The sequence below is a fragment of the Ochlerotatus camptorhynchus genome, unplaced genomic scaffold (assembly GCF_037179485.1).
Source record: "Ochlerotatus camptorhynchus isolate MF236.1 unplaced genomic scaffold, CSIRO-AGI_Acam_v1.1 ptg000089l, whole genome shotgun sequence".
Taxonomy (NCBI): Eukaryota; Metazoa; Arthropoda; class Insecta; order Diptera; family Culicidae; genus Ochlerotatus; species Ochlerotatus camptorhynchus.
Genome location: NW_027040579.1, coordinates 1,903,449 through 1,929,799, shown reverse-complemented (window position 1 = coordinate 1,929,799; position 26,351 = coordinate 1,903,449). Strand labels below are relative to the sequence as shown.

Sequence of the window (26,351 nt, the reverse complement as noted above, 5' to 3'; positions counted from 1 at the left end):
GCCATCGCCCTCCGGCACTCACCATCGGGCCCCCGCTATCTGGCCACCGCCATCTGGCCACCGCCATCCGGCCACCTTCATCTGGCCATCTTCATCTGGCCACCTTTATCTGGCCAACGCCATCTGGCCGCCCTCATCCAGCCACTGCCATCCAGCTGTTCCATTCCACCGTCGTGACAGCCAACGTCGCTTCACACACCAGACCAGATCGATCCGCCCAATAAACATTGTCAAGGTAAATCAATCCATTGCGTTAATTAGGACAGCTTACACCGAAAATTCCCCCTCGCCGACAAATCCTGAGACCCGGGAACAAAATAGTAATTTAATACCAACCTCAGTGGCTGCCGACAGGCTTAGACCAGCAGCTAGGGGTCTAGACACATCCCCTTCTGGGACGGCGCAGAATCTTTCGGGGTGCAACAGCGAAGAGTTTCAACCGCCAACAACGTGCAAGTCGTACCCAAGGACAAAAACCCTCCAAACTTGCCGGATATGCAACCAATTGAAAAATATTGGGCAATCGTTAAGTGGAACCTCAAGAAACTTAGATAACAGATGGAAATGAGAAACAGTTCAAAGCAAATTTATGTTCAGTACAAATAAGGTTGGTACAACAGCTGTACAAAATCCAATGCAAGGTGTGAAACGAAAAATACCTCAGTTCACATTTGGAAAATCGGAAGCCTAATAAAATAATTTTCCTGTAATGTACACAGCAAAAAAAATGTAATATCGATCAACGTAATTCAAGCTGATGTAATGATGTAATAGCAAAAAGCAGATACAATATTACATCAATGGATGTAATTTTGTTCGCAAAATCGATGTACATCGTACAATGTGATATTACACAACCGAGGGATTGACCTGGTTGCAGCAGTTTCGATGTAATATTCAACAACTTTTTTTGCTGTGTAGTAATTGAACTTCAAAAAGAAATAATAATTGATCATTTATACAATAACATAATCAGTGTGCTCTTAATCATGACTGACCAATTTTTGACCGTTCCACCTTTTAGTTAAATAGACTTCTTCGCCGTCGATGACAGCAACGTTCAGCGTGACGCTGAAATTGTCTTGTAAAAATTGCCTTTACGTCATCGCCGACAAAACATACGTCGGCCCTCAGGTCTACTATCAACTAAGAGGCAGGCACATCAAGAAGACTGTATAGTATGGACAAATGTCAAAGAAATAATCGTTTTGTTGAATAGTCAATAAGGATGCAAAAAATGCCTGGGGTCATATTAACTCGTGATGCAGCAATAGGATTAAGAATCGTAGAAAAAAGCGATGAGTTTTACGGATACAAAATTTATAGTAACAAAAGGGTATTTTTTAATCCAAATATATATTGTCGTTTATCAAAGATGTAAATGTTATACGCATACAAATTGTAAAAATGTAACGTAGTGCTAAGCTCCTGCTATCGCTATTATTGTCATTATTATACTTATGTAAAAAATAAAATATCATTCAGCACCTAGATAAGGATGTTCACGATCTATCAATAATTTGTATTTGTATTTGCTTTTTTTGTGTTCATTGTTAATGTGGCATTACTGGTTATTAATAATATTTAAACAGATGTTTAAAACGAAAATAAAAATATTCGCAGTAGATAAACTTTAGGTGAGCAATATATAATAGCAATACTTGTCAAAAGATTCGGAATAGTTGTACTGGATCTACTAGTTAGGATAAAAACAGACACATGACAGCAGTAGTAGAACCTTTTCTAACAGTTTAAAGGCTTAATTCTCACTCACATATTGCTTGCGTATTTTTTGGTTAATTGTTGCATATCGGTATCTAGTTAGTACGTCACGTTAAGGTATTTTTGATATCCGAATTACTTTTGCGATGTTTCCCCAGCGGATGATACTTTGGATGAAGACTCATCGCTGTTAATACTGCTATCGTCATAGTCTCCATTCAAGGATAGGCCAACCTTGTCCATCAGTTCGGAAAGCCGCTTTGCCTTGCGTTCTTCATTGTGCGAAATAATGGTACACAAGTGTTCCGTTAACAACTCTTTCCGTTCGAGAGCCTGGTGAAGTTCAACTTTTGCCTTGAGGAATAGATTCTCTATGTTAAGGTAGTTCTTCCTGCAATAGAAAATAATTCAAACTATTGAACGCAACTTTATTGATCAGCGCTGGCCTTACTCAACGTTGGAGAAATGCAAGCTGGCAGCATCAATCTGCTTTCTGAGGATGGCTACATCAGTGGCAAGCTCCGATTCCAGTTTACCTAGTTCAGATTTGATTTCCTGTAATTTATTCGCTTCTGCCGCCGTCTTTTGTGTACTACAAATAAAAATTCCTATCAATTCAGTATTTCATTAAATCAACGGAATGTACTCACTGTTGTTCAATCACTTTTTGAAGCATATCACGCTTCTGCCGATTTTGTTCCTGCATAAGCTTCCGCTGTTGTTCGAAGTCTTTCAGTGACATACCTCTGAAGGGAGTGTTGGTTGAGTCCGGCATCGCTTTCGCCATCGGTGTGGAAGCAGACATACCTTCCAGTATGGAAATATTGGATACCAAAAATACGTTGGCGCCTTCGGATGAACCGGTCGATGGTTTCTTCGGCAGTATCAGAATGGATTCATCCTCCGGTGCGTTCATCATGGTGGGAAGTGGTTTGAATGCAACAGCCTGTTGAATTGGGTGGTTTGGGTAGATGCTAGAATCAACGCAACTGGTGGCTGTGCTGCTGTCGGCGACATTTGTTTGCACATGCTCCTTAGGGGGAACAGATTTCGGGGCGGGAGGTTTTGTCTCGCCAAGCCGCACTGGCTTCTGATGGGGTCGCGAAAGGTTCTTGGCTGGAAGCAGATAGACAAGTGGTATAAACCAAATACTTACAATTTATAATACTTCCATCTTACCAGTATCCTTGCCATTTGTTTGACGAGTAATTTTGTAGATGTCATCGTCAGAAAAACCAACAAATTGCTTCGACATCATTAAAAAATGCAAACAAAAAAGTATCACAAGTGGAAGAGTGTTTATTCTTCGGTCATCAGAATTAAATTTTGTTTACGCAAGCTGACGTTGACAGAATGGGAAATGTTACGGGTTGAACTATTTCAACGAAATACTTCACTAGCGATCGCAGGGCATTTAACGATTAACGAAATGTTTCTTTGGTATCGCCATCTGATCTTCACTAGCAGAAACGATATACACTGTGGGAAAAGTAACGATTTTTACAGCATTATCCTGGGCATTCACGGCCGTTCAATCTCACTCACTTCTACTCAGATGCTTAGGCGTAGCTAAATGAAGGGAGGTAGTGGGCAGAGGGTTGGTGACTACCCCCCCCCCCATAACTCAGCCGCTAAATTTATTAGTTATTTCAAGCACAAACGAAGTGCATACGGAGCGGCTCAAAAACTTTGGTGACGAACCTGTTATTGCAATTTGCAACACTACTACCACAAACGAAGTGACAGACGACTAACTGGTGAAGAAATCCATTTAAATAATGTGGTTCACTGTAATAGAATTTTCTTGGAAGCTTGTGATATCATCCACCAGATGGGTTAGTTTTTTTGTTTTGATTTGAACAAAGTTGATTTTGTGTACAATGATTCTTTGACAGTGTGCAAAGAGTGCGTATCATTTTGTCATTCTTTTATGCATTTCAGTTTTGAGTAGAGTGAAAGAGATAGAACCAAAACATTCTAGTACATTTGGTGAAAATGCTAGTTCAATCCAATAGTAGTGTTGCCATGTGGTACAATCCAGTAGTAGTGGTGTTGCCATGTGGTACACTGAAAAATTGCAATAGAAGGTTAGTCACTAAAGTTTTCGAGCCACTCCGTCTGTCACTTCGTTTCACGCGATCACGCGATTGCCCTTTTCTTTTGCGCTTAGGCGCCATGGAGGCAGAACCAAGTTTCTCCAAATCGAAGCAGATAACTATAAGAATCCGAAGGATCGAAGAGGAATTTTCCAAATCGACATCCAAGCCGGATGAAAATAGCGAGGAACACGGGTAGGATCCAAACAAGGATCGAAGAGGAATAAGAGTAAAAAAGGTAGAAATATTACAGGTTTAAGTTTGTTGTTGCGTTAGGTAGCAGTAACACTTCCTTCAGCAAGAGAACACGATGCGGACTAGTCGATTGGAGTTGATGCTGCTTTCTTCAGATTTGAATTCCTAAGTGACACAGACGTGTCTTTACGTCTTTAGTTAATCTGAAATTTTTATAATTAATGTTTAAGTTCCTAGTTCACTCCCCCCCCAAACGCAAACTCGGTCTACACGAATTCCCTTTACGTTGGTCTCGAATGATTCCGTTTACGCGAATGAATCGCGTAAATGGAGTACACGTAGCATATGGGATTTGACCTAATAGGCACCAACATTGAATATCTCGCGATCCTGGTTACTGTCTTGGGCAAAGATTTCAGTAGATAAGACCTAATAATTGGTGGACAGAAGATCGGAATTGTCACACTACGCAGCGCTAGTGTTCTTGAAATTATGATTTCCTTGTTTGTGTTATATTTTGAAATCCTTGCCACCTATAAAGTTGCTATTTTGTGGGAAGTTGTTCAGTGGATCCATACCACAGAGAACAGACGTTGAGGCTTGAACAAAATTTCTTACACAAGTTAACGATTCATATTCGACTTAAGCGCCACTAACGGTGACTTCCCCACTTATAAACCCTCTTTGACAACATGATGGCGCTAGCATTGCAAAACTTACACTAGACACTAAGTGCTGGTAGCGCCATGTGGCAATTTTCAGCAGATAATTTATCGATGCTAGTGCCAAATTGGTCGAAAGTGATACATTTATAGAGGAAATCGGGAGATGCTAGCGCTACGTAACGGCGACGTTTCCACTTAACTTTACACAAGTTTCTGACCGAACTTGGACGTCTGTTCTCTGTGTCCATACCTAATGATTGGTATGCAGAAGTTCGTAATTTTCTCACTACGCGCAGTTAGTGTGCTTGAATTTGTGATTTCCTTGTTTATGTGATATCTTGAAATCCTTGCCATCTAGAAAAATTCTGTCTTTGGCGAAGTTGTTCAGTGTATCAAAACCTAATGATTGGTGAACAGAAGCTTTGAATTTGCTCACTACGCGGCGCTAGTGTGCTTGCATTTGTGATTCCCTAGTTTGTTATAACTTGAAATCCTTGCCATCTAGAAAAGTTGCTGTCTTGGGCGAAGTTGTTCATTGGATCAAGACCTAATGACGGTTATTAAAATTATCTACCCGTAATTAATGTAATTAAAAGCACAAACGAAGTGACAGACGACTTACTGGCGAAGAAATCCATTTAAATAATGTGGTTCACTGTAATAGAATTTTCTTGGAAGCTTGTGCCATCATCCACCAGATGGGTTAGTTTTTTTGTTTTGATATGAACAAAGTTGATTTTGTGTACAATGATTCTTTGACAGTGTGCAAAGAGTGCGTATCATTTTGTAATTTTTTTATGCATTTCAGTTTTGAGTAGAGTGAAAGAGATAGAACCAAAACATTCTAGTACATTTGGTGAAAATGCTAGTGCAATCCAATAGTAGTGTTGCCATGTGGTACAATCCAGTAGTAGTGGTGTTGCCATGTGGTACACTGAAAAATTGCAATAGAAGGTTAGTCACCAAAGTTTTCGAGCCGCTCCGTCTGTCACTTCGTTTGTGATTAAAAGTATTGAAAAAGTAATTAATGTTCTTCAATTACGAAATTTCGACTGTAATTAATGGAGTTAAAAAGTAGTTAATGTTCTACCATAGAGGTAACTCTAAGACCACTGGGTCCCGAAGAAAATCATTATTATTTTTGGCTCACTCAGTACCAGAACAACGGTCCCAAGCAGTCCCAAGCTATTTCACTCACCCCTGCATGTTCTGCATGAATCCAAACACCCCTGATGTTATCTGTCAAACTTTCATAGCGAATCAAAACAAACATAGTGTAGTAATAGAATTTCAACTAGAATAGGGTACGTTAATCGTTTGCTTGGGACCAATAGGCTACTAAAGTGGTGAGCCAATTTAAAATCGTTAGTTTCGTATTGATTGTTGGTAGTAGTGTTGCCATGTGGTACAATCCAGTAGTAGTGGTGTTGCCATGTGGTACACTGAAAAATTGAAATAGCAGGTTAGTCACCAAACTTTTCGAGCCGCTCCGTCTGTCCCTTCGTTTGTGCTTTTACATTCTGTCAGTAATTCGAAAGCCTTAGTACGGCCAAAGATGAATACTAAGATGAAACTGTCGGAAGAAAAACTTTATTTTAGTGTCCTCTTTCACGGTCCCTTTCATCCAATGAATACCCCCCGTATTCAAGGTAATTTTGTGGTTTTGCTGCCCCCTCAGCAGACATGAAATTTTGCGTTCATTTTTATCAAAAGAATCACAACAAAATCAGAGATGTCCCATTTTTTAATTAGTCGATTATTTTTTTGTTCACTGTGCTGCCATTTTTACACCAATGAGAGTACAGCACATGTTTGAAACGATCGGTGATGATCCTCTGGAGATGTTAATGCTTATATCAGCATGATATAACCGATTACAAATATTAAACTTTTCGGTTCGTTAATCGATTAATCGATTATTCGCATGAAAATCGGTCATCACTAGATGAATGTGAAACGTCATTTCAAATATAAGGGCCCATGCATTGATTATGTCACGCTAAATCGAGCAAAAAATTACCCCCTCCTTCCTATCGTGACGTTTTTCCTATACCTAATGCATTGCTGGTCATAAAATCTTAGACCCCCTCTCCTCCCTTAGAGCGTGACATAATATATGCATCAACTCTATGGACCGTACATGAATAATGATACAATTTGAAAGGGACCGGGGCTAATCACAAATTACGTCCCCACGGTAACTGAAATAAACACGAGTGTTCACCGGTTGGTACGGCGCTCCTCGTTCGTGTCGAGACTGACAAAGCGCTGCAGCTCGGTTAGTTTTTGGTGTTGTTCCTTACGTTCTTGAGCGTTTGGTGCTGTAATCTCAAGGATATCATCCAAATCGTCAGAAGTTTCAAGATCTCCAAGTACTTCTTCAACCGGTGCTTCCTTTTCTGAAATCAGTTCATTAATCTCAGCATGCGTCATATCAACAACTCCCAGCGCCGGTCCCAGAGCTCGAATGTCTTGGGCGACGTCTGCCTTGTCGTTGCTGGTTTCATTGACATTTCCGCTGATTTCAGGTGGCAAAAGAGCATTCCAGCAGTTCTTGAGTCTAGAAGGTTTTCTATCACGAACGGCTTTTTCCAAGTTGTCAAAGCTATCTTTGATAGTGAACTTCTTCCACGATTTAATCAAATCGTCCACTGTTTCATCCATTCGGTCCACAATCGTGCGGTAGCTATAATGGATGTAACGCAAATTAAAGTTTGCGATTATCCCTTGATCCTACGGCTGTAGTATGGAAGTCGTATTTGGAGGGAGGTAGTGAGAAAATTTCGAACTTCTGTCCACCAACAATAAGGTTTTGATCCACTGAACAACTTCACCGAAGAAAGAAACTTCCTAGATGGCAAGGATTTCCAGAAATCACATGAACAAGGAAATCATTAATTCATGCAAACTAGCGCCGCGTAGTGAGAAAATTCTGAACTTCTGTCCACCAACAATAAGGTCTTGAGTTACTGAACAACTTCTCCGAAGAAAGCAACTTCCTAGATGATAAGAATTTCAAGATATCACAAAAACAAGGGGATCATTAATTCATGCAAACCAGCGCCACGTAGTGAGAAAATTGCGAACTTATGTCCACCAACCTTTAGGTTTTGATCCACTGAACAACTTTGCTGAAGGCAATAACCTTCTATATGTCCAGAATCACGAGATTTTCCATGTTGGTCCCTATTAGGTCAAATCCCATATGCTACGTGTACTCCATTTACGCGAATTCGATTTACGCGGTACTTATTACTCGCGCTCTTCGGGGGAAGAGTGTACTATTAGCACCGACAAACCGACATGAATGGTCATACAAATTACAAAAAAAAAATCTGATCAAAGCACAAAACTGACATCGGAAAATATTTATGCTAGTAAATCTCGCCAAACATAAGTTTCACTGAGATCTCAGCAAAAGTGACATTTGATTACTGAATCTCGAATAATGCTTAGCTAAATCTCAGCAAACAAGTGAAATGTTTGCTGAGATCCCAGTAAAACTTTTTTTGCAGAGATTTGCACAGCCGAGCTCGGTAGAAAAATCAAAGTGTGTACAACTACTATACCCAAGTAACAAAAAGTTCTGGCTTAAGCAGCTTGGTTGAAGGTGGTCTATAGAATTCTAAGCAACCTCATTTTTAAGTCGTTATAAGAACTTGAAAGTTCCGGTACCAAAATTGAAGAGCATTCTAAGCAGCTTCTGGCGGAACTTGAACGGAACTTTTAGAAAGAAAAGTTAAAAACGGGTTTTTGTCCTCTACACCAAATTCTATACTTAGTTCGCGCTTTTACGAAAGTTAATTCTAAAGTCAGGTCTTTATGAAAGTTATTTCTAAAGGCAGCTATGAAAGTGTATTGATTTATCAGCATTAGTAGTAGTATTGGAGATGTTTGAAGAATTAAACCCAGTTCTTCTGCGTGAGAGCCCTAGCATGAACCGCTATGGCATCTGAAATATATTAAAGTTACCTGTTACGCCTACTGTTGGAGTTTTCAGAGCCAGCTGACTGACTTGAATACACGCTAACCTCGGCTTACTCACCGGGTGAGTCGATCGTACTCACTTTCGTCCGATGTATCGATTTGTCAAAAACTGAGTAAACGAGAAATGTCAAACTGAGTAAAAGTCACTCAGTCAACAAAATCGTGGACTTAGAAAAAATGTCAACCATGTTGGAGGAAACGTTCTAGAAAACGGGCCAATGTTTCAGTCAACTCCGACGGAAATTCCTTCAGGTAAGTACGAATTGTTTAGGGCAATGGTGTTGGACCATTTTCTGCTCCGGTAGAATGAATCAGGAGCAGACAATTTTCATTTCGTAGAATAAAATCAAAACAAAAACCCCCCCGCAACTGAAAATATCGCTGACTGGATTCGAATCAGTCTACGTGAGAACGTCGTTTACTCAAAAGTGAGTGATTTTGAGTAGCCCCACTTGTCGCTGAGATGAGTCCATTCGACTCAATTTTGAGTTGACCAGAATAAGCGTGTACGAAACACAACACCTAGTGATGTCCGATTTTCCCAGCTAATCGATTATTTACTAATCGATTACATTTTTTAATGATTGTAATCTACATCGATTAATCGACATGAAATAATCGATTGATCGAAATAATCGATTAATTTTAATACTCTCTGATAATAAAGAAAACCAACGTCTTTAAGAAAGTGTTTTAGCCGGCGCCGGTGGTGTAGTGGTAAGCGTGACTGCTTTCTAACACCCTGATGGGTCTGGGTTCAATCCCAGCCGAGGTCGGTGGGATTTTTCTGAGGCATAAAAATCTCTGGTCACGTCTTCCTTCGGAAGGGAAGTAAAGCCGTTGGTCCCGGCCCATGTGTGTTGCATGGGTGCGATATCCTACGCAGGTGTGGAAGCTGCCTTCCTGCACAATGGATGGCAATCGATGTCCGTCGGTGATTGGCACTAGATTGCGGAACAGAGACCGACGTTAAATAAAGGAAAGAAGAAGAAAGTGTTTTAACCAGATGTTGATTATTCATCCCTGGATCATGTGTAAATTGTTGTTTTGAGATAGGGGAAATGGCTCTGATGTTGGCCTATGATGTCGGCCCATCACTAAGAATCAGCTATTTAACAATTTTATCTAGATGAACGCATCATTGGGACGGCTCTAATGGATATTTTTGGTCACTATTGAAAATTTAGACGATTGCTGAATTTATATATTGGCCCAAATTAGGGGAATTTAGGCCGAAATTACATCCATTTCTCCTATAACATTTCAGTAAAATACACTTTTACTCTTTAATTGTGTTTTAATTAATGGTGAGAGAAAAGACAATTGGGTTCTTTAAGGGTATTGAGGTAAATGCATATTCGTAATCTGCATTAAAAATGGAACCCAAACCCAAAATTTCATCAATTTTGGTACACTGGAACTATTTTAAATATGTACAATTACATTTGCAAAAATAACCTTATTAGCGCCCCTCGGTGTCACTTTATATGGGAGCGAGCTGTCAGTTGGTCAGTTTAGTGTCAAACAGTGAAATTATTATTTTTCTTTAAATCTTGATTTAAAAATCTAGATGGAAGTGTGTGGGTTCGAAAAAAATATCGCTGTGCTCAGAAAACGAAGCTCTTTCAGATGATATATAAAAACCGATATATTTTTCAAAATTAAAGAACCCAATTTGCATCTTTATAACGAATTGATTTTGACTTTCGACTGCAATCTCAATGCCTGAAAAAAACACTACTCAAAACAAACAATTTCTCCAATAGTATATCCAGAAATAGTATCATGTTCAGATGAGGGCCAGACAAACGGTTTCTCAACATTGTTATTGTCTGACTTGCTTTAGAAAATAGACGTTCAGAACTTAAAGTTGGGGTGGAACATAGTTTAATTGATGCTCTGTTGGCTTGGTGGCAAGTTCTACATACTTGGTTGAAGATGCAAAGCGTCAATTAAAAGACTTAAAGTGGTCATTTTTATACGATAGATGACGATGACAGGAGCACGTAAAGTGATAGAGGCAACAATAGCTGCAATTTTCAAAACTACGACTAGATGCCTCCCTTCAGATAACGACTAGAACTGTTTCCCCACATCGTAGGTACATGAGCAAATCAGCGATCAGCTCTTTTTGCCAGTGGTGGCGTGGGAGACATCCCTCACCATCCCTCTCCAACTGGGGAGTTTGGTAAAGAGAGATGATGAACCCGATTCGTGCCTTCCTCGAAGTTGACCTTGCTCGCTCGCTATACAATTTTCACACTGCCGTACTCTAACGGAATTATCAACTCTATACCTTCATCTCCTCATCTATTGTATAAAAATTACCACTTACTAACAGACTTATTATTTGACGGTTAGTATCTTCAAATATGTAAATAGTTAACTTCACGCATGTAGTAATACTCACAAAATAGTTAAAGTGTATATACACTAAAATAAATTCAACTCCTACTTCCAATAAAAAAAAATCGTGCGTTAATCGAAGCCAATTAATCGATTAGCAGATAATCGAGGCATTAAATAATCGATTCAAAATTAATCGATTATTTTAACAGATAATGGATTAGCTCGATTAATCGAGTAGTAATCGGCCATCACTAAAACACCTTGATGAACTTTAAATTGATGTTTGCCCGCATGGTTTTCCAACACACTTGTGGCACAGTGGTTAGCGTTCGTAGTTCGCATGCCGAATACATGGGTTCGAATCCAGGAAATTTTTGTTTTTTTTTGTTTATTAATTTATTTGATAAGGCTCAACCGAATTAACTTTACAGAGCCGAGGATTCTTGGTCACTATACAATGCATCTTAATACTATAGTCAAAAGGTACAACACAATAAACATCCAATCTTCCGCTATCCAAAAAGCCTCCTCCATCAGAACTGGAGCCGCTTCCAGTAGTTTCATTGTATGGCAAATTGTTGTACGCCAACGAGGGTCAGAGCGCGTCCATTGCAACAATGGACGCAAAACGTGGGCAGCACTCACACACTCATCACGAAACGGTTGCTTTCCAAAGTCGACGACGCATCGACCGAAAGAACTGCTGATGAAGAACAATGAGGAGGACCACACAATGGTTGCTGCCGAGAAAACAGACGATCGCGTAGCACACATCGAGAGTGGTCTGCTTTTGTCGACAGCCGAGTGAACACTCGAATCCAGGAAATTGCTCTTTAATTTTTTTAGGATAGAACATTGATGCACTAGAAGTGGCGCCGGTGGTGTAGTGGTAAGCGTGATTACCTCTCACCCCAGCAGGCCTGGGTTCAATCCCAGTCGGCGTCGCCGGGATGTTCTGAGGCAAAACATCTCTGATCACGCCTTCCTTCGGGGAAGTAAAGCCGTTGGTCCCCGGTTCATGAGTTGATGGGTCGATAGGTAGGGTCCAGGTGTTGGAGCTGCCTCTCTGGCGTCGGTAACATTGGTGAAAAAAAATGATGCACTGTAGTGTTGTTGTGAATGTTGTGTTAGAACTTTATATGCACTTTATGAAACTTGAAAGTGGGTTTTATCGTTGAATGCGGAACTTTTGGTTGCTTTGGAAGATAGTTCTGTCGGAAGTTTATTTGAACTTTATGGAACTTTAAAGTTCTTTCGGAACTTTATTTGAACTTTATTGAACTTTAAAGTTCTTTCTGAACTTTATGGAACTTGAAAGGTTTGTCGGAACTTTATTTGAACTTTATGGCACTTTATGGTAAAGATCGGAAACTCTTGTGTGGAAGGGACGATCAAGGACCATCTTCAGCACTCTATTTTGAGCGACCTGGATTTTGTTCCTATGATTTCATTCTGTAGTAATGTTACGTCCCAGTTGACTATAAATTCCATATAAGCCTTAACCGTTAAACTGCATAGTCTACACAGGAAACATAATATTTTTTTTATGTTTTATGACAGGCTTGTTGCAGACAAGTGTTTCCTGTGCCCTGATTTTGATTAGAGGGAACTATGTTATGGGCGCTTCTTAGAGGGATCGTATGTATTTAAGGCGTGCATGGGAAATCAGTGAGTAACCAGCACTGGTCTAGTATAATACTGAAAATTTAAACTCAAATACAAAGTAACATTGACAAAGAGCCAGCACTTGATAAGCATGACCAGAGCATATCGACTCATAAACGACTAATTATATGTTGTGTTATCTTTCACTGCTTCAAGATCGAGACATGTTACTGTTAGTGAGTGATTATGATTAAGCCTCGATTATACCATATCGAAACGATTTTATGGCCGTTTAACACCTTATAATGACCGACCGGTAGTAGCGGGATTCTATTTTTTTGCCCTACACCGGGCAGTCACAACAAACGGCGAGCGATTAAACACTTATGCAAACGATCACATTTCAATTCACGCGGAGTGCGTTAAGACAGATGCGAAAAAAAAACTCTGTGCAAGAGTAAGTAAGACCGACCGCAACCGGAGATAAAGTGCGCACACAAAAGTTGTAAATAATGAGATGAGACTCGCACGCCAACAAACTATAATCCCTGGCATAGCTTAAGCCCGACACGCACGAACTGCGCTTCCCAAACCCTCCCAATCGAAGTCACGTGGATGTTTTACACTAATTGTGTTATTAGTTCAGGAAGTTTGGCGTCGATCGTTCGCCGGCTACCCGATTGAGTGTCGGCTGCGGATAACTAGACAAGGGAAATTTCTTCGCCGTGACGGGGTTTGATACGATTGTATTCTAATTGATTGTTCTCAGCTTGATGTGGATGGGCTATTTAGTATACACATTTCTCTTAATTGTTCTATGGGGGTGAGCAACTTTTTTTTTGCTGCTCCTATAAAAAGGTGAATCAGCATTCGAATAAGCATCAGTGCCTCTAGGTAGTTTATTAGAACGGTTGAAAGCAAGTGAAACAAAGAAAGCAATCAAAATGAAACTGACTCTGGTTTTCCTGCTGGTTGGACTTGTGTGCGCCGTGTACGCTCAGGATGCACCCAAGGACGTCAAAGGTGCTGCGGATAAGGCCAAGGCCGACCTTCCCGATGCTTCCAAGGTGGATAAGGATGCCACGACCACACCTGGCCCGAAGGATGCTCAGAAGAAGGTCGATGATGCCACCGCAAAGGCTAAGGACGCTGCGGCCAAAGCCAAGGACGACATCTCCGGAGTCGGCAAGAAGCTCCAAGACGGATTCAAGCTTTAAGTGAAATGCATTTTCAACTTGAAGGTTGAAGACCAGTATAGTTAATTTATTGCAATCAGCGTTAAAATAAAAGCGTCTTCATAAAATTTCATTCTATCAAGTGTGTTAAGAGTTTTTGGAAACCGTTATCCGAAATTTTCCATGGAAATCGTGCGTTGTGGTTGTGCGATATGTTTGCGGTTAGTATCGTATATACTATAAAAGCAAAGCTGTGACTCGCAGCTTAGTATGTCACAAACAGTTCATCTATCAAGTGTTCGAGAATTTCAGTGCTAGAATCATGACCGAGGCAAACAACTTACTCGCTCTTCTCCAACGTCCTCTGGAGCCCACCTTCCTACCGAAGAACGACGGTAAGACGGTCATCGATGTTCCGGATGACTTCCTAACCGATCGTTACCGTCCGATTGGAGCGGAGCTTCAATCTCGCTTTTCTGGAGATGCCGAGCAACGGATCCCTGTACGCACTTCAGCCCCACCGGACCTGTCCTTTGCCGCTAGCATCGATCGGCGTGGAGGGTTTTCTCTGTTCGTTGAAAAACATCGAGAAGCAGCTGCGGCTTTGATTACTCTGTTCATCGCTCAGCCAGATATTCCTACACTGATGAGCGTGGCGACCTACAGCCGAGATCGACTGAACCCGGTTTTATTCCAGTACGCCCTAGCCGTTGCCATTCAACACCGCCCTGACACCAAAAATGTCAATATTCCTTCGATCGTTTCTCTGTTTCCGGATCAATTTGTTGATCCAGCTGTATTCCCGAAGCTGCGTGAGGAAGGCTCAGTCGTTCAACAGGCCAGTCGGGTACGAGAGATGTCAGTGAATACGGTTACAGAAAATCTATCACGGTTCTCCTTTTATGTATTTCCACAGATGGTGATTGACATCCCCCCGAATTACACTGCTTCCGACCGTGAAGAGGAACAACGTCTTGCCTACTTCCGCGAGGACATCGGTGTCAACATGCATCACTGGCATTGGCATTTGGTGTACCCTGGCGATGGTCCCGATGCGGTTGTCCGCAAAGATCGTCGAGGCGAACTGTTCTACTATATGCACAGTCAACTGATTGCCCGCTACAACAATGAAAGGTTCTGCAATCGGTTAGCAAGAGTTAGAGCATTGTCTAATCTTCGGGAACCAATCCCAGAAGCATACTTCCCTAAGATGATCCGCAGTTCAAATGCTCGATCTTACCCGGGTAGACACGCCAACATCGCCCTACAGGACGTTAATCGTATAGATAACAGCACCATCGTGCAGGTTAACGATCTTGAGCGGTGGCGTGATCGCATTCTGGAGGCTATTGATCAAGGATTTGTTCTGGACACCAATGGAACCCGCATTCCACTTGATGAAACACGTGGCATTGATATCTTGGGAGACATTCTTGAGTCATCGAGCTTGACTCCAAATCGACGTCTATACGGTAGTCTCCACAACATGGGACATAACGTCATTGCGTACATCCATGACCCGGACTATCGCTACCTGGAAGATTACGGTGTCATGGGAGACGTGACGACGGCTATGCGTGACCCAATTTTCTACCGCTGGCATGGAATGATCGATCAGGTTTTCCGTCGTTTCAAAGACCAACTGACTCCGTACACCTCGTCGCAGTTGTCATTCCCCGGCGTAACAGTCAGCTCTGTAGGAGTACAGTTGACCCGAGCCAACACTCCACCGAACACGCTTCTGAGCTACTGGCAACGATCGCAGGTCGATCTGGCATCCGGCCTGGACTTCGGACCCGAGGGTAACGTATTTGCTTCGTTCACCCATCTTCAACATGCACCGTTTATGTTCCGTGTCGAAGTGAACAATGATACCGGAGCCGTTCGGAAGGGAACCCTGCGTATTTGGTTGGCACCGAAGGTAGATGAGCGTGGAACACCGCTGTCATTCAAGGAGCAACGGTTGTACTTTATCGAAATGGATACCTCGACTGTGACGTGTAAGTATTGATATTATCATGCCATCTGTTTAGTCACTTTGAATTTTTTGCGGCACATGACTAACGATTCACTAAATGTACGTAGTTGAAAGTGCTGTTGAAAAGTAAGCATCGTGTTGAATTTTCAGATCAACACGGCTTTTGCGTGGTGAGATTTGTGCTTCTGAAAACGTGAAGCACAGAACAGAAGTGGAAGTGTGAACGAGTCAGTGTATCAAAAAGAGGAAAATTTTATTTGTTCATCACGCGATGCGCTTCACACGGGTTTTCTATGGCCACTCACATTATCAAAGCATGCTGCCCATATAAACTTAAGCCAAAGCTTGCCTTCCGCCACTAAGTGCGCTAGTGTTTACAAAAAGAATATGGAGCCACTTTGGATCCAAAGTTCCATTTCTGTTCTGTCGGTGATGCCTTGTCCACAAGGTACTGTTAGGGTGGTTCAAATGATCGATTTTGTTTAACACAGCTCAATCGAATCCAAATCTTGTCCTGACAATTCTCTTAAAAATTGAGTTCATTTGGTTGTGATCTCATAATGGCTGACCCCGTGAAAGTTGTTTGATTCTCCGCGTCCTAGACATTCGCCATGATGATTTATGGATAACTTCATTATCCGCACACGAATAGAAATCAGTACCTAATATTGAGTTCCTTTCACCCAGGTTGAAAGTTGTGTAGGCCAACTTAATTTTGAGTTAACACGCTTGAAGTTGTTTTCATTTACTTGAATGTACAAGGTGTTTCGCGAAAACCCATTAATGGGTATAAAAATACCCATTTCCGCTAAAAGTGCCCCTCCTCATTTAATGGGTAAACTATGGTTTACTCATAAATGGGTAAATGGGTGGTCTGTCAATAAATGGGTGTTTTTTCACCCATTTTCTTATATTGTGTTTACCGTAAAATGGGTGAAAAAATACCCATTTTTACAAATGGAGGATGCAAGCGATCGTTGATGTAAAAATGTTTTTAAAACATTGAAAATAAATGCAGGTGTTCCGCTCAAATTTTTCACGAAACATTATAATACAAATTATCCATTGTATTGACTTATCCGTAAGCCTCTCCAACGTTTTGGATTCTAACATTTTCCGGAGATCGTTGCTGCGGACAGTAACTGTTTGCATCGAGGTTTGCATTCCCAATGAGCCGGTGACGGAAATGAGACGATAAAATTTCGAAGTGTTTTTTCACCCATTAATGGGTAAAAAATATACCCATTATTCAACCGTGAACTGATTCTTTAAATGGGTATTTTTTCACCCATTTTAGGATTTCAAAATTCCCCCATTTTTTGACAGCTGCATACATGGTTTGAAAATGGGTATTTTTTTACCCAATAATGGGGTTTCACGAAACACCGTGTAAACAGATTATGTACTTGTACACGGAATCGAAAAATTACCCAAAATTAAGTTCTTTTCACTCATCTCCGAGGGGAGCGACACATTTAATTCTCAATTCAAGATGTTCAACAAATCTCACATTAGCGAATCGATCTTCGAACAATCTTCTTTCATTTCTCGCATCTACTTGCATCGCGCATCATCTTTTTGCAGGAAATCTTCAGAATCGTCATCAATCTTCTCTCTATCTACTCAGCGTGCGTGCAGCTAACAACAGCAAAACACAATTTTCCTGCATTGTAGATAGAGTCGCCCCCCCCCCCCCCCGCTCAGCTCCCATGTCCCGTTCAATAAGCTAATTTCCGGTAAACCGCTTATTTGACTACGGCAAAAATAATTAATTACTCTTGAGTATTTTCTACCCAGTTGGCTCCTATTTGAGAATATCTCATATACTCACTAATAGCTTATTGAACGATAGTCATGAGAAAATCGAATCTCTCGTTCCGTGTTTAACAACAACAAAAAGTGAGAGTGGGGTGCAAAACTCAAAATTACCCAAAATTAAGGAAAAACAATTTAAATTTAGGATACTTTTTTTTCTCTGTGTAGGTTGTTTTCACAAAACGTCAAGTTCAAACTGTTCAGTATTAAGTTGAACACCACTTACTCAACGTAAACTTGGTGCACTGAAGATCCCTATTAGGTTGTTTTGTGCTTCTCGTTTTTGACAACAAACGTGAGGGCAAATGAAAGACACCAACACAATGTTTAGTTGAAACAACTCAATCGTTGGGTTTTTTTTTGTTTAGCCGTGTAGACCACTTATTGATTATCGTAGATTTTTTTTCTCCTCGTCCTAACCTTTTTCCATGATGATTTACGGTGGAAACTAACGATTTTAAATTGGCTCACTACATGACTAGGCTATTGGTTCCAAGCAAATCGATTAACGTACCACATTCTGGACTACACTATGTTTGTTTTGATTCGCTATGAAAGTTTGACAAATAAAATGGGGGCTCATGGATTTTCTTATATTATGAGGGGTGCATTGATTAGCTTGGGACCGAAGAGAGTCAAAAAGTTGAGCACGTTTCTTGGGAACTTTCTAGACTTAGAGTTACCTCTATGATAGAACTCTGTTAGTTTGAAAAGCTAAAATTGCAATTAAACAAAGCTTATTTAATCATTGTTAAACTGATACCCCTACACAGATGCTCAATGGCTTCACGCACATGTATGGGGTCACCAGTTAAATACACGGCTAGAAAAATCATGTAAATTTAGGTGCTCTGAGACTGAAATATTCGAGCGTCAATTTTAAAATAAAATTGAGTCATAACTGACCCCAAATTCAGCTCAAACAAAGGTGTTTTTCGCCGAGTAAAGAACTTTTTGGCCTAGGAGCACCTAATTTTATATGATATGTGTGTTTACGTTTCATCCTTTATGTCAAAGATGGATTTCATCTCGTGTAAAATAAGCTATGTCTAAAGGCACACGCACATTAGATCCGGATCGGACGCGTTGCGGCAAAGTGAAAGCTAAATCTATTGTCTAACTGTCAAATTTACGTCAACGCAACGCAAACTGATCTATTGTGGGTGGCCCTTAAGTGTGAACATTCTAAATGAGTGCAATTTGATTCCTATTTTAGCTATTCAAACTAACGGGGTTATACGATAATTGAAAATCATCATGGCAAAAGGCTAGGACGAGGAGAACAAAAAGTTCTCTTTTTCCATAGTAATCCACATATATTAAAAACTTCAAAGGGCCAGAGCAGTATGAGATCGTCGCCAAATGAACTCATTTTTTTAAAGAATGACCAAGACCTGATTTGTAATTGATTGAGCTGTGTGGAGCAAAATAAATAATGAACACCACTCTAATATTACAATAATTATTTGTAATACATGGAAGTAAAGTTATTATTCTGATTTCACTGGACACATAATTTTCATGTGCTTTTGTGGTACGATTGGAAGTTATATAAGCACATGTAAGTTTTGCGTGTAGGAATCATAATCATATCAGGCATAACATTTGAAAACGGCTAAAAAGCATTTGTAAACAAACTTTCTAAGGCCCTTTACACGCGAACCAAAGTACGCCCACGCAAACCAACAACATCATCGGATAGGGGCAACTCGACAGTGAGCATGCATAAGAGCGAATACGCGATGATCGATTCTCTTCATTGATTTTCTCTTTGCATTGATACAGCTAAACGAAACAAGTTTCTTGAATTTGTTCAATGCAGAGTAGTAACAGGTTGTATTGGCTATCAAAAGCAACAGCAAACGCACCGAGAAACGTTAAATCTAGCGAGTTATTAACAAAAGAGAAAATCGACGAAGAGAATCGATCATCGCGTATAGGCCCTTATGCATGCTCACTATGGGGCCTCCCTTAGCTCAGTCGGTAAAGGCGCAGCTACAAAGCAAGACCATGCTGGAGGTGGCTGGGTTCGATTCCCGGTCCGGTCTAGGAATTTTTCGGTTTGGAAAATTTCTCAACTTCCCTGGGCATAGAAGAATGATTGGACTTGCCACACAATTATACCAATGCAAAAATGGTACAGGCATCGAGAGCTCTCAATGAATAACTGTGAAAGTGCATCTAGAACACTAAGTTGAGAGCACGCAATAAGCTAATATGCGATATGCAATAAGCTTGAAATGCGAAGAAGAAAAAGAAGCATGCTCACTATCGAACTATCACCTTTCCGAAAGTGGTATTGGTTTGCGTGGGCGTACTTTGGTTCGCGTGTTATAAGGGCCTTAGCAAGTTTGTTTAAAAATGCTTTTGTACCGTTATCAAATGTTAGGCCACGGCCAGGGTAGACGCGACATGCGACGCGACGCGATGCGACTCACGCAAGTAATAATAATAAATAATAAGATTCTTTTGAATTGGTCGCGTCGCATCGCGAATCGCTTCGACCCTGGCCGTACCCTTATGCCTTATATTTTCTACCAATAACCTTTATATAAGGTCTGGGGCAAAGGGCAAAACACCAATAAGTTAGTGAAATGAGTAAATGTTTAGTGGTTTTCGTATTTCATTACAATGTTTATCTTTTTACACGAAACAGTTGTTGGAAGTATGTTCAGCAATGTTTACAATATCTTTGCTTCTAACTCCAGCAACCTACCTTTTGGCCCAGACATCATATAAATGTCATTGATTTGTTGATCACATTGCAAAAATTCATGGTTGGGACACATAAAAACAATCTTTGAAATTTTATCAGTGTAGAACGCAAATTATTTCGGGTGCACCCAAGGGGGGGAGGTGGCTGTCAAATACTATCAATCGTCGCCTACTGGTCGCATAACTGGTTCCAAACATAAACAAGCCATAAGAAACCTACAGGGTTTGTTTACGTTTGGAACCAATTTCATACAAGAATGATCAGTAGACTGATTTGACAGCACGTCCCACCCCAGGGTGCACCATGGAGATGGAGAATTATCGCTTCTCTCGCTTGACTTCATTTGTTGTTGACTTGCCATCTTCGCGAGTAATGTTTGTCATGTGCAGGGTGGGCAGATTATTTTTTTCATTATCGGTAGCTTCTCAAAACTTTTATCGGTAGTTATCGGTAGGCCGTCTGAAGAAGGCTTTCCCGATACTTGAAACCTTTGTGAGCGGGGGCGGGGGGGGGGGGGGGGACTGTCCTTCAGTTCTACTGCTTTAAATGTGTCGAAATCAATATGTATAATTCTAATGCTTATTATGACTACAAGGAAAACAACACATAGGTATTGATTATTTTTCAAGATTACTAAAAATCTGTGATTCTCGGTAGGAAAAGTGAAAAATCGGTACTTTTTAACCTTTTGCCTGTGAATCGGTAGGCATCCCGAAAATCGGTAGGACTACCGATAAATCGGTAGGTCTGGCCACCCTGGTCATGTGCGTTTTTGACATTTGCTTCCAAAAGCAAAACTAATCAAATTCCTCGTCAAATTCAATGAATGAAAACAATGATGCCAATTCAATTGATAATCATTTTGATTTAAAGGTGTTATGTTATAGTACGTTCAGACTACAGAGTTATAACATGTTAAAGCGCTATCTTGCCGGTGGTCTTTGTGTTGCAATTATTTGACAACCGTTATAACATGTTATAATAGTCTGAACAAGGCATTATACAGTACATATTTTTCAACGACAAATCACTTTGTTTCAAAACGCAAATAACTTGAAAATCAATGATATATCACTTCGATTCGTAGTGCCGCATAACAGACTGAGTCAAGTGCAAGAGCATTTGGATTAGATGTGATAACTTTTTATCGTGTACTTTTTTAAAAACTTTGTCTCAGACGTCATTTCGATCAGAAATTTAACAATTTATTAAAAATATTAAAGACGTCAATTAAAAAAATAACACGAGATCTAAAATGGTCGAATTTTTGCAAAAAAGGTTAATGATTGTCTTTAACACATTGCATGCAAATCGGAGAAGATCGAGCAATATTTTTTTTTTTTTTTTTTTTTATGGAACTGCTCTATTAATACTTCATATTCCATTCGTATGAACCATCATTTAAAAAGGGAGCAATTCTCAACAAATTTATCCTATTCGACAATTTACAGTTTCCATGAAGCTTTGCATAATTGTTTGTTTACATTTGCACTGAATATCGGTTATTTTGAATCATGAATTTTATTTTTAAATGGCGTATTTGACTTTCAGATCGATCCACGAAAACGTTACTTCTAATCGAAATGTCTTCTGGGGCGAAGTTTTAGGGAAAAATAAAGTCTCTTAAGGCAATATTTACACGGTAAAAGTTGTCGTTGTTATCTTGATTAAAAAGTCATAATATAAACCGAGGAGAATGAAAGTCCCAGATTTATTCAAATTTTTCCAAACATTACACTTAAGTTTGATTTATTGATTTATAGTCGAAGACATCCATTTTATTGGCAGCATTCGATTTACTCGAGCTTACACACTTTGATGTTTTGCCGAGATGGGTACCACCGAGCAACTCAGCCTTTTATTTTGCTGGATCTCAGCGAAAACCAGCGACAAGTTTTTCACTGAGACTCAGCAAAATAAAATGCCGAGTTGCTCCGTGGTGCCCATCTCGGCTAAATCTAAATCTAAATGTGTAAATCTCTAACAACGACTAGGGGAAATGTCTCTAATGTTGGCCTATGGATCTAAGATTGGGCCCATCGCTAAAAATCTGCTATTTATCAATTTTATCTAGATGAACGCGTTATTGGGACGTTACAAATGGATATTTTTGGTTGCTTTTGAAAATTTAGTCGATTGCTGAATTTATGTATGGGCCCAAATTAGGGACACTTACGCCGACATTACCTGCATTTCCCTTATATCGATTTTTATCGGTCACACCCAGGCCAGTGACAAGGTCTACACCAACAGCAGCGTTTGACAGTAGGCAGTATGTGCCGGGCTCAAATTATTTATTTTGCTGTGCTGGGCCCGCTGTCACGGTATGATATGTTGCCTACTCGCCTGCCACTGGGCTGGTCACACCGCTGATATCAGGTCACATCTCTATAATTATCATGACAGGTAACGGTGACAGCCGTTTGTTTAGAAGAAAGGAACGTAGCGAAATATCAACTAACAATAAAAAAGGGTGAATCAGCCTTGGTAATCAAATATTGTTATGCTCTTTTCTCACGAATCGAAGCTTGCCTTGCCAAATCAGCAACACTGTCGGCTAGGGAAAATTCTCTTCTATTCTATAGTGGAATTGGTTTGCGTAGGTGAGCTTCAGTTTGCAATATAAGGTCATTACAAGTTTGCTGATCCATCCTTTAGTTGGTGGATAAATCTTCTCGAAAATAGTTTGTTCAAAAATCATTTAAGGTGAATCCTTGAAGAGTCCACAAATGGCCTCATGATGGCTGATATGCCCTATTGCTTCAAGTGTTCAAGAGCACACATTTTTTGAGGTGATAGTATAGCGCATTACACACATTATAAGAATTGCGATGAAAAGTGCGGAAACGCTTATAAAAGTACGCTTTTACATTAAGGTGATTCCTTGTAGAGTCCACAAATGGCCACCACGTAGGTTATAAATGCACTTCCACCTCGAATTTTCAATTACACAAATCTCGGAAATTAGTGCCCCATTTCTCCTGAAATTGCTACTGTATGTATGCTGCAGCGCAGCAAACGTGGAGTAACAGTTTCATTGTGGTGCGTGCCGTGGAAGCTGATATTTGTGCACTTAAAGTTTCGAAGTGATAGCGAGAATAAGGATCTCACAGCGAAACACCTTAAGGTGATTCCTTGTAGAGTCCACAAATGGCCACCACGTAGGTTATAAATGCACTTCCACATCGAATTTTCAATTACACACATCTCGGAAATCAATACCTCATTTCACCTGATATTGATACTTCGTGTATACTGCAGTACAGCAAATGTGGAGTAACAGTTTCATTGTGGTACGTATCGTAGAAGCTGATATTTGTGCACTCAAAGTTTCTAAATGGTTTCGAGAATAAGGATCTCACAGCGAAACACCTTAAACCGTTTTGGTGTCTTTGGGGCACTTATTCCTTGATTTATATGTCACGAATGGGAATTATCGGATATGTCCTGCTAATTTCCTGCACCACATCACCAGACTTGTCCAATATCTTAGGCATCCAGTGAACATCAGCATCGATGGTATCTATCGTTTGGTCTTGGGTTTGGTCACGTTTGGTGGTCATCAATTTTGTTGCCAAATATCGGTGCAAAACTCGTTGCTTCCAGAGTTTGAAGTTCAAACAATCACAAAAGCAAGTGCTCTAGAAAGTGACAGTTCACATAACGAAACACACTAAAAATAACATCAGCATAATACTCGATAATTTTAACACATCCAATATTTCCGATGAATAGTGGATGAAACCGGGTAATATCGGCAGGTACGTGTTATGACAAATCGAATTTATCAAAAAAAAAAAAATCTAAATTTTGAACCAAACTTTATAGAAATCCGTTATATGAAATGTAGAGCGGATTATTTCTGTCTCCCTCGTTATAAACATACATAAAGTTTGCATGTTTCATGTACCGCAACTATAGGAGCTCTTACCCTATAAAAAATTAACGTGTAAATTTTTCCCAACAACTTTGCCTCAGACATCGTTTTGATTAGAAGTCATGCTTTCGTGCTTCAATTTATAAAAGTCATTTTGAAAAAAAAAATCTCGATTCATAATTTTAGTACAAAAATCAGAGTAGTTTAAGTATAAAGTGTTCAAGGGTGGAATTGATTTTGTAAACAATAGATTTAGCTGTCGGTGACGAAATCCAGCTGATCAACCAGTTCGTATATTTGGGCTCACTGGTGACCGCCGAAAATGATACCAATAGAGAAATTCAAATACGCATTATGGCAGGGTATCGTGTCTACTTTGGACACCGAAGGCGATGGAAAAACGAGAATCAAAATAGTTCGCGCAAAGGCTACGTGCCGCAAGCCGATATGTGCAAGAACTTGGACGGTAATATTCTCACGAACGAGTGTGAGGTGATTGAGAGGTTGAGAGCATTACTATAACGAGCACCTGAATGGTTATGCAGCAGAAAACAAAGGTGGCACGGTAACCGACCTTGGAGTACGCGCAAATAACGACAGGCTACCGGCCCTTGATCTTCAAGATGTTGAGGTTGATCTTCAAGAACGGTCGGCTGAAGCACAAAAAAAAATGCTCCCACAATACCATCCCAGGTATTTTTTGGTATTCAAATAGGGGAAATGGCTCTAATGTTGGCGTATGGATCTAAGATTGGGCCCATCGCTAAAAATCTGCTATTTATTGCTATTTTATATAGATGAACGCGTCATTGGGACGGTACTAATGGATATTTATGGTCGCTATTGAAAATCTAGCCGATTGCTGAATTTATGTATGTGCCCAAATTAGGCGCATTTAGGCCGAGATAACATCCATTTCTCCTATCAGTTTTTGTTATGTACAAAGTATATTGCATGCAATTTTTTGGTATTATTCTTTGGTATTTTACCTCGTATGTCATGCTGGTAAATACCAAATTTTGGTGTCAGGTCAGAATTAGCTATTCATTAGTTATTTTCTCCTACTCGGGATCAGCTGCAGCCACAGTCAATTTGTTCGGAATCATTCGCATCATGGTTAGAAGTATCATAACTCTTGATCAATCATCATAGGTTCTAGCAAATCCATGCAACACGACCTCTAACAACACCTATTTTAGTGAACCCCGGTGCCAATACGATCGTCCGCCGTTCGGATCAATCCAGCGTGACGATCCCGTACGAGCGAACGTTCCGTGCCGTTGGAACGAGCTCCACGCCCACCAACGCCAACGCACTGGCTCAGTTCCGATTCTGCGGTTGCGGATGGCCACAGCACATGCTCATACCGAAGGGAGCCACTGGTGATGGCGTCCAGTTCGACATCTTTGCCATGGTTTCGGACTATACCATCGATGCGGTCAACCAAACCCAGGATCCGTAAGTTCTATTCAAATTTCTCGATCAATCAAACTCTAACGGTAGCATTTCACCCCACAGCGATGCCCCATGTGACGACGCTCACTCGTTCTGCGGTTTGCGCGATAAGCTCTATCCGGATACTCGAGCCATGGGCTACCCCTTCGATCGGAGCACCGAGGGAACCGTGGAAACTTTGCAGGACTTTGTCAGCCCCAATGCGAACATGGGGACTGGAACCATCCGGGTTAGATTCAGCAATACCGTCATCGCACGCACTTGAATTCTTTTCTAGTAAATGAAAAAGCCATAAAGGTTTGTAAGCTCAAAATCAAGTTTAAATAAATCGATTCAACTTCATCTTTAACATGGTTCTCATTTTGTAATCAATCACTGTACTATTTCACTTAGCACTTTTGATAATGCATTTGGATCAATCTCCCACTGTTCGTTGATGGGCAGCCAGGATGTGAAGGCCGATATGGGGTTTTGGTTTGGCTGATCCCGGTACGATGGAGCGTTGACAATTTTATTCAATGTGTTCACCAGTATGCCGATTGATTGTCCGGTTTGATAAGAGTTGTGTTTATCGTCGTATGTTGCGTCCGTCAGCAGAACGGACGGCACCCAAACTAGCCACAGCAACGTTACGATAAGATGCATGGCCGCAAAGATTGAACCACAAAGTTAGACTGAGTGTTTTGTTGGTTCTTTTTTTAACGTAGGCATAATTT

The 26,351-nt window shown here is 40.5% G+C and overlaps 3 protein-coding genes across 3 annotated transcripts; 2 read left to right on the top strand and 1 right to left on the bottom strand.

The window, feature by feature from the left end:
- Window positions 1-1,376: 1,376 nt before the first annotated feature.
- Window positions 1,377-3,017, bottom strand: LOC135698520 (RAB6-interacting golgin-like). Its single transcript, XM_065218530.1, has 4 exons — window positions 2,902-3,017; window positions 2,373-2,838; window positions 2,174-2,314; window positions 1,377-2,113 (listed from the first exon to the last, which is right to left on the bottom strand). The coding sequence occupies exons 1-4, from the start codon at window positions 2,978-2,980 to the stop codon at window positions 1,858-1,860; spliced, it is 942 nt and encodes a 313-aa protein (XP_065074602.1). The 5' UTR covers window positions 2,981-3,017; the 3' UTR covers window positions 1,377-1,857.
- A 10,505-nt stretch (window positions 3,018-13,522) lies between these two features.
- On the top strand, window positions 13,523-13,897 carry LOC135698537 (uncharacterized). The gene has a single exon (XM_065218564.1). The coding sequence runs from the start codon at window positions 13,564-13,566 to the stop codon at window positions 13,834-13,836; it is 273 nt and encodes a 90-aa protein (XP_065074636.1). The 5' UTR covers window positions 13,523-13,563; the 3' UTR covers window positions 13,837-13,897.
- A 179-nt stretch (window positions 13,898-14,076) lies between these two features.
- LOC135698529 (phenoloxidase 8-like) lies at window positions 14,077-25,947 on the top strand. The gene is made up of 4 exons (XM_065218548.1): window positions 14,077-14,641; window positions 14,711-15,794; window positions 25,380-25,638; window positions 25,699-25,947. The coding sequence occupies exons 1-4, from the start codon at window positions 14,117-14,119 to the stop codon at window positions 25,898-25,900; spliced, it is 2,070 nt and encodes a 689-aa protein (XP_065074620.1). The 5' UTR covers window positions 14,077-14,116; the 3' UTR covers window positions 25,901-25,947.
- The last annotated feature ends 404 nt before the right edge of the window (window positions 25,948-26,351 follow it).

Bases quoted from the DNA above. Each gene is read 5' to 3' on its own strand.
- LOC135698520 (XM_065218530.1), bottom strand. From the start codon at position 2,980: ATGATGTCGAAGCAATTTGTTGGTTTTTCTGACGATGACATCTACAAA. The intron at 2,839-2,901 runs GTAAGATGGAAG...ATCTGCTTCCAG, and splicing joins AACAAATGGCAAGGATACTG to CCAAGAACCTTTCGCGACCC. The intron at 2,315-2,372 runs GTGAGTACATTC...TTTTATTTGTAG, and splicing joins CAAAAAGTGATTGAACAACA to TACACAAAAGACGGCGGCAG.
- LOC135698529 (XM_065218548.1), top strand. From the start codon at position 14,117: ATGACCGAGGCAAACAACTTACTCGCTCTTCTCCAACGTCCTCTGGAG. The intron at 15,795-25,379 runs GTAAGTATTGAT...CACCTATTTTAG, and splicing joins GGATACCTCGACTGTGACGT to TGAACCCCGGTGCCAATACG. The intron at 25,639-25,698 runs GTAAGTTCTATT...TTCACCCCACAG, and splicing joins GTCAACCAAACCCAGGATCC to CGATGCCCCATGTGACGACG.
- LOC135698537 (XM_065218564.1), top strand. From the start codon at position 13,564: ATGAAACTGACTCTGGTTTTCCTGCTGGTTGGACTTGTGTGCGCCGTG.